This window comes from Lepisma saccharinum, chromosome 1 (genome assembly GCF_977018435.1).
Source record: "Lepisma saccharinum chromosome 1, izLepSacc3.1, whole genome shotgun sequence".
Taxonomy (NCBI): domain Eukaryota; kingdom Metazoa; phylum Arthropoda; class Insecta; order Zygentoma; family Lepismatidae; genus Lepisma; species Lepisma saccharinum.
In genome coordinates this window covers 87,563,237-87,575,582 of record NC_139229.1, presented here as the reverse complement: position 1 = coordinate 87,575,582, position 12,346 = coordinate 87,563,237, and the positions used below count along the sequence as shown (strand labels likewise).

At 38.4% G+C, this 12,346-nt stretch overlaps 1 protein-coding gene across 3 annotated transcripts in view; it reads right to left on the bottom strand.

Annotated features, from left to right (window-relative positions):
* The window catches only part of Oct-TyrR (Octopamine-Tyramine receptor), a 554,641-nt gene that overhangs the window by 23,347 nt on the left and 518,948 nt on the right, over positions 1–12,346 (bottom strand). For 2 of the 3 annotated variants that reach the window (XM_083134304.1, XM_083134312.1), the window contains one exon: positions 3,157–6,249. The exons of the other annotated variant lie outside the window; for it this stretch is intronic. In XM_083134304.1, coding sequence (XP_082990430.1) covers positions 4,403–5,914 — 1,512 coding nt within the window. In that variant the 5' untranslated portion in view covers positions 5,915–6,249 and the 3' untranslated portion in view covers positions 3,157–4,402. Of the gene's footprint in view, positions 1–3,156; positions 6,250–12,346 lie in introns of those variants that run through there. 3 annotated transcript variants of the gene reach the window in all.

Genomic DNA, 12,346 nt, shown 5'->3' with positions numbered 1-12,346 from the left:
ACTAGTTGGTAAGAATAAACGACTTTTAATTTATTTGTCCTTAGCCTTCTATGATAATATAAACTATCCTATGCGCTAAAAGTACGAAGAAAAAATTATAACATAACCAACTATCTGCAACCAATTATACATATGAAGTTGATGTGTTACATACAAAAAATATGATCTTTCGTTACATGAGTAAGCTGAATGTGGATGCTAGAGCATTGGTGAGTAACACATTTGAATTGGAACTTTGAACACTAGAAAACGTCATGCTGAAAGTGACACTCGTAATTACAAAAATAAATAATGAAACGTCTATTTATGTATTTTATTTAATATCGCAGTTGTAAAACAAAGTTATAACTGATACTCGAAGACTAACTAACTAACTAACTCCCTAGCCTTCTTAAACCCGAAGGTTCATGGCTGCAGCAACACAGGCCTTCCATCTTTCCCTATCTTGAGTAAGTTCTATATACTCTTTTCCATCCCTACCGATTTCCTTTAGGTCCAAGACAGTTTTCTTTATCTTTCTCATTTGGTTGCTTTCCTGCACTTACATTACACACTCTTACACAAAACGTTTACTTTTTTCACATTGATAGGAAAGTCAATTTCTAATTTTTCTCCTTCAAGTTTGTTTCTTTACTATCGATCTAAGAAGATGTACGTCAGTCTCATTCGTTAAATAATTGAAAAGTGAAAGCTTGAAGTTTTAAGACTACTTTATGCACAGATAGGCTAATCTGGACTAGACCTACAGTTTAGTGGTATCAAGACAAGGATGTTCTCACTATGATATTGTAACAAATGAATGAGAACAGGTGTTCTGGCAAGAACTTGGCTAAGATAAAAGTAAAAAAAAGTAAAAAGTGCTCCCCTGCGCTTTGCACCACGCCATGAAAGCGTATAGGGGGGTGTGAAGTTAGGGCCCCACACTTTCTTGATCACAGCCGAAGATAGGTTTTTATGTGATCAGATCAGCAGTGATCTTGACTAAGCAGCCATATGGAAACAATTTGGACTAGAAGTGCCAAGATTATAGGTGTCCGGCTTAAACCTTTAACATTACAAAACAGTATAACTTTAGTTACATTCAATTTCAAATGAAACTTATTGTTTGTATGGGACTGACAACTGTGGCCATTTGCGAGAATCACCAGTACTTCGAGTTGACGTGACGCGCATGCGCGTGTAACGCATAAATTCCAAGATTGGGGAGTGGACGGTTCAGCAGAAAGTGTTCTGCGTTCTTTCATTGGCAGAAAACAAATCTGTGAAGCTTGTTGAGCGTGCTCTTCGGCGTGAATTCAATCTTCAACGTCATGACAATTTTCCTTCCTATGTGAGTATTGTTAAGTAGGACAAACAACTAAAAGAAACTGGAAGTGTTGTGTCGGTGCGCGAGAATTACGCAAAGCGCAAGGTATCAGAGGAAAACATTGAAGTGATTCGCACTGCATTCAGAAGATGCCCAAGAAAATCAATAAGACGTGCAAGTTCAGAGCTCAACATTCTTCGGTCTACTATCCATGACGTTGTGCACAAAAGGTTAAGTCTACGGACGTACAAGATCCAGTTAGATCAACGAATTTATCCTGATGATAAACCTAAAACACAGACGTTTTCGGGCAAAATTTTAACCGAAATTGACAACAAGAATGCTTTTCTGGACAAGGTGTGCTTTTCTGATGAAGTTGCATTCCACACGTGTGGCAAAGTTAACAAGCAAAATTGCCGTATTTGGAGAAGTGCCAATCCTCATGAGTTTCGTGAAATTATGAGAGTCTCGCCAAAAGTTAATGTGTGGTGTGGGTTAATGAAAGAGAAGATAATAGGCCCGTTCTTCTTTGCTGAGGAAACAGTGAGAGGAACGAATTATTTAAACATGCTTCAGCATTACGCTGTGCCTCAAATGCCTCCAGAAACCATTTCCCAACCAGGCGGAGCCCCGGCACATTTTGCTATCATTGTACGAGAATTTTTCGAAGAGCATTTTCCCAGAAGATGGATACGAAGAGGATCTAAACCACTTGCTTGGCCTCCGCGCTCGCCGGATCCTTCCCCCTAGACTTTTTCTTTTGGGAGTTCATCAAGGACCAAGTCTACAGTATGCCCGTCGAGAACTTGGAAGATCTGCGTAACAGAATTCGTCAGGCGATTAAGAATATAACCCCTCAAACGCTAGTGAATACCTGGACGGAATTGGAATATCGGTTCGACATCTGCCGTGCCACAGGGGGGCTCATATCGAGGTTGTGTGAAGTGCTGGTGTTGGGACAAAAAAAAATGCATGTAAATTTTAGTAATAAAATTGGGTTTCTCTGCAAAATTATGCTATTTTGTAATGTTAAAGGTCTAAGCCGGGCACCCTTTATAATTGTATGAACGTAACTGTGAGAAATGCCTTTGCATCGGGCATTGAAATGTATCTGTATATTCAAATTGTTGCTTCACTTTGCTTACATTTTTCATAAAAAAATGTCATGCAGTTATATAATTATATTAATAAAAACGGTTTTTTAAATCAAAGTTTATTGTAACTGATGTTTACATTAAATGGGTTACATATCCATGTATTTACATTTCGTTTAATTTATTTTACCCTGAGGTCAAGAGGGTAGGTCCATGCATTCACTTCTCTGGATATACCTTGAAGCTTACTCGCTTTTACGTAGTCAGTATGACTTTCGGATCTGCTCAGCCTCTTCTTACTATGCGAGTACGGATACACAAATGTTTTTTCCCTCATGGAGCGACTTTAGGAGTCACCCAGTTTCTAAAGAATGGATATGTTGGGGTTAAAAGTCTTCGGAGCGTGATGTTCATCACATCATCTCCACAAATAGCAGAGAGTATGTCTGTGTTAGGCCCTACCTGCAAGTAGCAGTGAAAGGAAGTAGTTTTTATCGTTATATATATATATATATATATATATATATATATATATATAATACTATATTTATAGTAAATAGTCCAATCATTGCAACATTTTTTCCCCTGGGCAATCCGTGATTAAGTGCAATACGGACTGGATTGATTTAAAATTGGATCTGAACCATCACTAATATTCGAACTCTTGATTATACCTTAACCAATAGGATATCAAGAAACAAGATTACGTCTGAAACAGTATTACATATTGTAATCGTGCAGGTGCAGGAAACGTATATCTTATTATCCTCGACATCCGAATGTGCATGCAATGAAGCATATGTGACAGTATGTCAGTTTCAGTTGTACATGTATGGTTTTGCCAAATTGTACATGATCTAATGAAAGAACAGACATAAGTGAGTAGATAGATGTCTGTACGTAGACCGAAGACGGAAACGAAAATTGCGCATGTCTCAAAATATGACACAGGTAACTATGAATGACAGTTCATAATAAGGTTTTTTTCAATAATGTATCCTTCTTGTTTGTAGGTTGAAAGGAGGCGGAGGGGTTTGAAGTTATTTTGTTTAGTCTAGGAATGAAAACCTTTCAAGATACAGTTTATGAGTAAGCATTTCGGAACGGAATAGTTTGTCTAGATTTGTGTTTTTATAACTTTCTAAGTTAATCCTGGGAACATTCGTGTCTGAAACAGGTATTGCATTTAGAATAAGGACTTTTATTACTGAAAGTTTTAGTATCATATCACATTCTTGTCAGGTTGACAATCTAACCTGGGAGGAACGTACGAACAGAAATGTCAGCTTTGGAATTGCATTGTACGAAAACTTCTCCAGTAACCCCGCATTAAAATTCTTACAGTATTTTATAGTATTTTGTTTACATATTTAAAATTAGCGTGGAGAAATATGAGGTAGAATGGCCATGCATTGCACTTAAAGGGAAATACGCCGTTATAAAATTGTAAAGCATTTATTGAAGACATACATCAACTTCTTGCGCCCAAAAATATAGTTCTATTTTGGAGCTAATTATATAGCATTGTATGTAGACTCAATAATCATGGTAAGTGAAGAAGTGTCATACGTGCTGATGCTAACCGAAACAGACACTGATTGAAAATGAAACTGTCTACTGAAAAAAACACAGGATCACTGGCCAACGTTCAAATAACGTTGGCGGACAAATGGAAGTGAAGAGCGAGCCTGTCGTATTCTACTCTATGAGTCAACCGATGATCAAACAAACTCCCCGTTTCAAGAGGGATTTTTGTGATTTTTTTCTTGTGAAGAAATCTCTAAAAATCCAAAGCAAATAAACCTCTATATAAGTGAGTTTATGTAAATGCAATCTTACACCATCTGTTATCGGACGGTATTTTCGTGTGCTTTCACTGAAGATCCAACCGTGACTGCTAGCAAGATTTTCACGTGCGCGGATTACTACTCTGATTTTCACGCGGTAATGATTCGGTTAATACATTAGTCACTACCAGGACAGGTTGTCAGCCAGAACAGGGCTACACTTTTAGGTGCAGCAACTTCTTGAAGGCTTTCCTGAAGTCCATATTGAACGTTGTGTAGATGATAGGGTTCAGGGCCGAGTTGACGTAACCTAACCATATGATGAAGTTCTCCAGCTTGTAGCTGACGCAGCAGTTGGGACAGAAGGGCAGGATGACGTACATGAGGAAGAAGGGCAGCCAGCAGACGACGAAGACACCCATGATGATCCCTAGGGTTCTGGCAGCCTTTCGTTCCTTCGTCAAGGATATCCTCTGCTTGTCCTGGATGACCTTCTGGACAGCGTTGAACTGAGGCTGCGAGAGTTGGCGGCTCAGGGCGGGCGTCGTCGGTACCGATGACGTCACGCTCGTTGCGTCGTCGCAGACTTTGACGACGTCACCATTGTCGTCGGGCTCGTTGCTTGCGGTGCTTGCCTCGCTTGCGTTTCTGCTCACGATAACGCTCAGCTTTCTCCTGACTGTCTCCTTCATGGATTTGCTTCTTTGGACGGGCACGCAACAGCTAGGACGCCTCTCGCTGCTGAGCGAGATCTCGTTGTTAGGCACGTGCATGTAGACGTTCAGGTTCAGCGTGTTCAGCCTCGACGCCCTGGAGCGTTGCTTGAACCTCCTCTTGGTCGCGACAAAAATCTCGGAGTAGACAATGGTCATGATGAAGAGCGGGATGTAGAAGGAACCCAGAGATGAATACACCACAAACCCTTCCTCTTGAGCCAATCTACACGGCATGGAGGCATTGAAGTCATGGTCCCAATCATTCCACCCAAGAAGTGGCGGCGAACTGATGATGGCCGACAGGAACCAGACGCATCCGATCATGATGAGGACTCGCTTCAGAGTCCTCTTCTGTGCATAGTTCAGCGGGTCTGTAATTGCCCAGTAGCGATCCAATGAAATCGCGCACAGGTTGAGTATGGACGCCGTGCAGCACAGGACGTCACACGTGAGCCACATCTTGCAAGCTCTGATACCGAACAGCCACTGCCCGAGGATCGAATAAGCAATGTTTAGTGGCAGCACGAAGGCGGCCACGGTAAGGTCGGCAACGGCCAGAGACACCAGGAAGAAGTTCTGCACGATCCTGAGTGGCTTGTGGGTGAACACACTCAGGATGACCAAGACGTTCCCCACAATGGTGAAGATGACGATGATGCTCATCGCGGTTGCCATGACGATGGCTTCCCATTCCGGTACAGCCAGATCGACTCCAATCGAACTGTTGTATGTCTTGGATTCCGGCTGAGGGCACATCTCGTCACTGGGCATGACACTGAAGTGTTCGGCGTGGTCTGTGACATTTGATAAGTTCCTTGCGAGCGAATACAGGTAACATATCGCATCATCGACTCCAATCGAACTGTTGTATGCCTTGGATTTCGACTGGGAACATATCTCATCACTGGGCATGGCGGTGAAGTCTTCGGTGTGGTTTGTGACATTAAATAAGTTCCTTACGAGCGAGTACAGATACACCAAATATGGAACGTTCTCTGGATGATCATCCATGTTGAAAACCAATATTGACAGACGAAATTGAGTTAACGAGCTCTTCGTATATCTATCCTAAACACTCACTGATTACCAATAACAATCGCAGTTGAAGATAAACATAGTCTTTCACGTATGCAAACACCAATGCAACGACACTCATACGGTTCACTAACGCCCATCACACCAATGCAGAATTATCGCAGAATAAACCACAGTATCGTCTGCTGTCATCAGCTTCTTTACACAAAGGAATCAAGATGTAACAGGTACAACACTGTTCTCGATTAGTTGACTTTTACACATATGCGTCCTCGTATTGGAAAAGTCTGGCACAGAGACAAATTCGAATCCTGCAAGAAGAAGAGGATAACATGAAACGCATCTCAACACTTGAATTACGGTCAGAGTTGCAAGCGGAAGGTTGTGGATGAAAAGCGGTTAGATAATCTCTGATGCGAAGCTCTGAGAAGCAATTGTGTGATGATTGCATAGCACAAATGCAATTCAAGAGGTACTCAGAAGCGAATTCTAGACTTTATATTTACTGCTACTTGTAAATTAGGGTGAGTGAGTGGTCTGATCAATTGACTACATCTGAAGCAGAGGAAGAGTGTGTGGTCACCAAGCGGGAAAGGATTCTTTTAATGCAACTAATTGGTTACGACTGAGTATAATATTCCTGTTTCTCTCTGTTCTCTGCTTATTTGCGTTTTTTGTTTCAGTTCTCGAACTGTATGTTGCGGTAGATAAAATTAATAAACATGCTGATAGACAATTTGCCTTTGGCTGTACAAAAATGAGGATGCCAGAATAGTTTCTACTTAACCCTGCTTCAACTACTTAGCGCTCTGGAACCAGTCATAGTTGAATGAATACACAGGAAGAGTGGGATGCATAAATATACACAAGCTAATTATACGATATCTCCATTCAGAACTCAAAATGCATAAAGTCAATGTTGATGCATTTTTGGTGCACCAGTTGACACATTTAAATATGTAATTCTGGTTTGTTTGAAATTATCAGGTCTGAGCTTCTTTATTCATCCATTTAATGCATCAAACGGAACAGCAATTGGTACTGTTTATGCATTTTCGTGTGCATTGTGATGTACCAAAAGTGCATTAGCAGTTTATGCACTTTATGTGCAATCAGAGTCAACATATTTGTGTCGGTTGAAGCATTTTTGGTTCTCTGTGTGCTATCTCCCATCCAGTCCTATTGCTTCTTAACTGTTTTCCAGATGTTGAGCGTACTGGATAGACCCAATATTGTAAACTACCAGTGAACGAAAAACCTCATGCAAAAGTTTGGTCATAGCTGAAAGAATAAGATGGAGAATGAAAACTAGGCAGTCTGTTTTTTCTCAAGATGATGGTTTAGAAGGGAGGTTGAAAGGGTATCCCCGCGGGGACGGATATACAAAGTTTGAATGACACCGATAACATTTCACTCCGTCAGTTCCATCTCAAGTGGCTCTTCTTCAGAGAGAGAGAGAGAGAGAGAGAGAGAGAGAGAGAGAGAGAGAGAGAGAGAGAGAGAGAGAGAGAGAGAGAGATAGATTCACGACTTCCGGAAACTGGGATATGAGGAAGAATCGGAAAAGGAGTGCCATGAACAATCAATCGGCTTCCATCTGCTCCTGGCTAATAACAAGAGTTAACACTTTCTATATTTTCCTATCGGAGCCGGTGGATTTCGTGCATGAATTCCTTCTGCAGTTGATGCCCATCATGAGATAAAATGAAGTTTGAAATGAATTTATTTCTCAACATATAAGGAAAAACGCTAAAGCAAATATATAGAGTAAATTTAGAACATCATGCAACATATTTGAACACAATAGTCTGTTGCGCTTATGGAACATACTAACACATCTAGGCGAATTTAATCTACACATGTATTCATGAAATATGTGAGTTTACACTATATTCTGTAATAATAAAGTTGGTTGTGAATTTATGGGTAATTTATATATATTTTATACGAGCACGTCATTACTCTATATTATACAGGGTGATTATAAAGTTTCAATCCATTTCTGTGAAAAGCAGATATTAAGATCAAACCAATAATGAGAATGAAAAACCTAACACTTAGTAACGCATAATCTATAAAAACTTCTACAGATAATGTAAAGCCAACCTCAGAGTAACACATAATCCATCACAGGTTGCACTGAGCCTTATTCCAAATGACCACCTTGCACGTCCACACAAAACTTCCAGCGACGCACCGCTGCACGAAACAACTTTTCTAGCATTGTACAGTCAACGGCAATGATAATGGTAGGAAAATTGTCCAGCTCTATTTTCACTACTTTTTTATTCTACATCCTGATTTGTTTTAAGGAATTATGTTGGTTCGAATCAGGAATTGTTCTCTGCTTATTGACGTCTTTATTTCAATTCTTTGTCATCACACTGTGTAATTCAGACCAAATTAAAATGGTGGTGGACAATTCGCCTACTGTTTCTCTCGCCGCTGGGTGTACAATGTCTGTGATGGATTATGTGTTACTCTTAGGTTGGGTTTACATTATCTGTAGAAGTTTTGATAGATTATGTTACTAAGTGTTAGGTTTTCCATTCTCATTATTGGTTTGAGTCTAATATCTCCTTTTCACAGAAATGGATCGAAACTTTATAATCACCCGGTATATGTATAATCAATTTATAGTTATTTCTATTTAATATGCATGCATGCTATATAATTTCACTTATATTTATATTTATATAAATGCCATTCTAATTAGAGATATCCCTTTCTCAGTTCCGTTCCCCGTGGTGAAGTTGTTAGAACATCGCGCTACGACAGCAGGAGTCCCGGGTTCGAATCTCAGCCTGGGCATGAATGTTTGTGACTATCCATTCATCAATTTCATCATATCATCACTCATCCCAATCTCAAATTATCCAAAAGTGGCACAAGAAGCGAAGTAAAATAAGACAAATCAATCAATCAACCCTTTCTCTGTAGATGGCAAATAAATAAATAAAGTCTATGTGTATATAAAGTATTCGCTTTTGTACAAATTAGCAGAGTTATAAATTTTTTTAAAAATAAAAGCTGGACATAACTATTTAGAGAAGCAAATAAAGTGAATTTCTGAAGGGTGACGATCAGTAGAGAAAAATCATCAAAGTAGAATTTTTAATTATAACACTTCTCAGTTTGCATAATTATTTAATATAGCATCTGGACCTTTCGGGTTAACCACAAGGATGTATTATGTACTGGTGATAGAACCAGCACAGTTATGCAACCCATGCCTGACCACGGTTCGAACCCGGGACCTATAGTCTCGCGCGTGTAACGATGCCTACTCTGCCACAGACGACGGCAGATATTACTTTTTAAACGTTTACATATTTTTATTTCATTACAGCTCTATTTGCACATACACTGAAGCATTGCACAGTTCTAGAATATTGTGTGTGAAGTACTTTCGAGTGAAAAATCACACCTATGGACAGCATTACTTAATTCAATATACACATTAAAATAATTCTATTTACATTATGCACAAGAGCATTAAACTATATTTTTATAATGTGAAAAGCAAGCAATATTACAAGCAGAAGAACTGCAGTATCAAAAACTTTCATTTCTCCATACTAAAATTGCATCTTTCGAAGTATGAAAAGAATTAATTAATTTATTAATTATTAATAATTATAGTTATAAATTATATATTAAAATTTATGATTATAATTATTATCATAAATTATATTATTATTATAGTTAATGATAATCATAAATTATATTAACAAAATATTCCACTTTTTATGTGATCAGGCAGAAACGGTACACTCGAAATCTGTATTCGTGTTATTCTTTTTCTACGTCGCTTTCCTGCCAATGTTTTCTTATAGCAACGATGGGGATGTGTGCAGATTAAATTAAATTGATAAAGTGACACTCAAAAAAGAACATCCATGCCCAGGCAGGAACTCGAACACGAGGACTGTGGTGGCGAGATCAACGTGCTTGGCAACCGAGCTGTTAGTACCTGCAACCAATGGGGGCAGAGACCACACCATCCTCCTGTGGTACGCCACTGGGGCATTACTTGTTTCGAGAATTACCTAAGAGACAATCCGCATTGGTATTATTTAGTGTGTTACAAAATTATTTGAGCATCGTAATAATTTTGGTGTGAATGTATATGTATATACATATACTTTTTTTATGTTCTTTCGTTTATTATCTACTTGCTTCATAGTTCATTTGCAACGCTTTTGTTCGTCTTTTCACTCGGGATAAATTTGAAATGGACAAGTTTTGGAAAAGGTGGTCCCAGCTACCGAGATTCCAACACGTATATCTTCATGCAAGCATATACCTTACTACAAAGCTTCTTTTCATCTGTACAACTGGCCTAATTACAAAGTGATTTATCAAATATTTCACTCTTAACTAAATCTATTAAGGCTCGACTGGACCTTCGGGCAGCAATTCGAAAAACCTCTTTGATATTCCAAAATATGAAAAATTGCATAGGCTTAGAATTCCTTCTAGAGCATTTAGTTGAATTTTCTTGTAGTTTGCTTTAGCTGTTATCTAGATATTATCAATAGTTTAATATACTTATGTAATCGCGAAACTATTGATAATATCTAGATAACAGTGAAAGCAAACTACAAGAAAATTGACAATTCAAGTAAATGCTCTAGAAGGAAATCTAAGCGTATGTAATTTTTCATATTTTGGAATATCAAAGAGGTTTTTCGAATGGCTGCCCGGAGGTCCAGTCGAGCCTCAAGCAAAAAAAAAAAAAAACTAATTTGTAAGCATTACCAAATATATGAAATTAATTGAATTTTCATATGTCTTACTTAAGATTATTCGTTTTGTCATGAAAATTATGTACTTACATCTAATTCTGATAATAATGGTGCACACAAAGATATGCATGAACAAAATTGAAATTTAAAATCATCGTAAAAATCTTATTACTAGCAAATTACATGTTATATCGGTAATAGACACACATGAATTCTACATTAAAAGAGTTGATCGATTTTTAACATGTTGAGTGATTGTTGTACGTCCATACATAACTAAAATAATGAAATATGGTGTTAATTTACATTTGAAATCGTTTTGAAACCATATTTAGTTCAGCAAAAATCTATATGATTCAGACTTGAAGGTAAGTTTAAGGAGATGACTACTTGAGATTTCACATTGATAGCAAAAATTTCGATACATTCACACACACACATACACGCACGTATATATGACATATATACATACAAACATATAAAATACATACATGCATAACTTATATACTGTAGTCAGAGAATTTAACTTCACTACTTCAACTGAAGAATTGATCTCTTGTAAAATTTTCAGCAGTCTCGACCAGGATTCTAACCGTGGTCTCTGGCATACCGTGCCACTGCTCTACCAACTGAACCACCGAGCCACCCACACGACTTCCATACAGGTAAAATAGCGTAAGCGAAAATCAAGGTGAAACCGTGACGGACTTGATGGATCAGTTGGTAGATAAATGTTCAAGTATTCCAGAAAGCCGGGTTCGAGTCCTGGCCGAGGCTACATTTTTCTCTTAACACAGTGTACCTCCTGTATGTAGCAAAATATTATTAGGTAATAGAACTTCCTCCTTGAAGAGCTACGGCCTATTAAGTTTCAGCTCAGAACGCAAGTATTCGAAACTCTACCGGAACAGGAATCAGAGTCCTAATTACATGAATATGTCGTACAGCCTCCCGGATTGAAGAAAACTGCCTGATTGAAGTTGGACGAAGTTTGACTGGGTAGTCAAGGAAAGGGACATGCAGTAATTAATCAAGTAGAAAGCAAGATGAGGAACAAGGAAATGATGACAAGAGTGAGAAAGAGGCAGAACGAAGACTGTTAAAACTCAGCACACTACTCGACACCTCACATTACCATAATGACGTAAATGCTTGAAAATGACAAGGACAATTAGGATCAAAGTTCTTTCACAAAACTTCGTTCTAATTCTATCAGAAATTCAAGGTCGTTTCAGAAACAACATGCTGTGAAAGAAGTACAAAGTTTCTGCAAGTAAATTAATTTTCTAAACTCAGCAAAGCACAAGGTGATCCTAAAGTTGGCAATCCAAATTTTAATTGATAAAATTTTGCATGATAACCTTCAACAAATTCAAATCCATTTTAAAAATTCTGTTTTGTAGTTTACGCCGTGCACGAACATCAATAAATTATTCTTTGATTGATTTGGTATCTTTGGCTAATCGCGAACAAGATGATTTGATGAAAAGACACTCAAAAATATCACCTATGCTCTGGCCGGGATTCGAACCCAAGTTGCACTTGGTTTTCAAGTAATACGTGTCGCTTTGGTCTGAAAACGTCCCAAAAGATAAACAGTATTATTATTATTCAGGGAACGTATCTTCAGGTTGGTCCCGGCAAACTTTGGCAACAAATG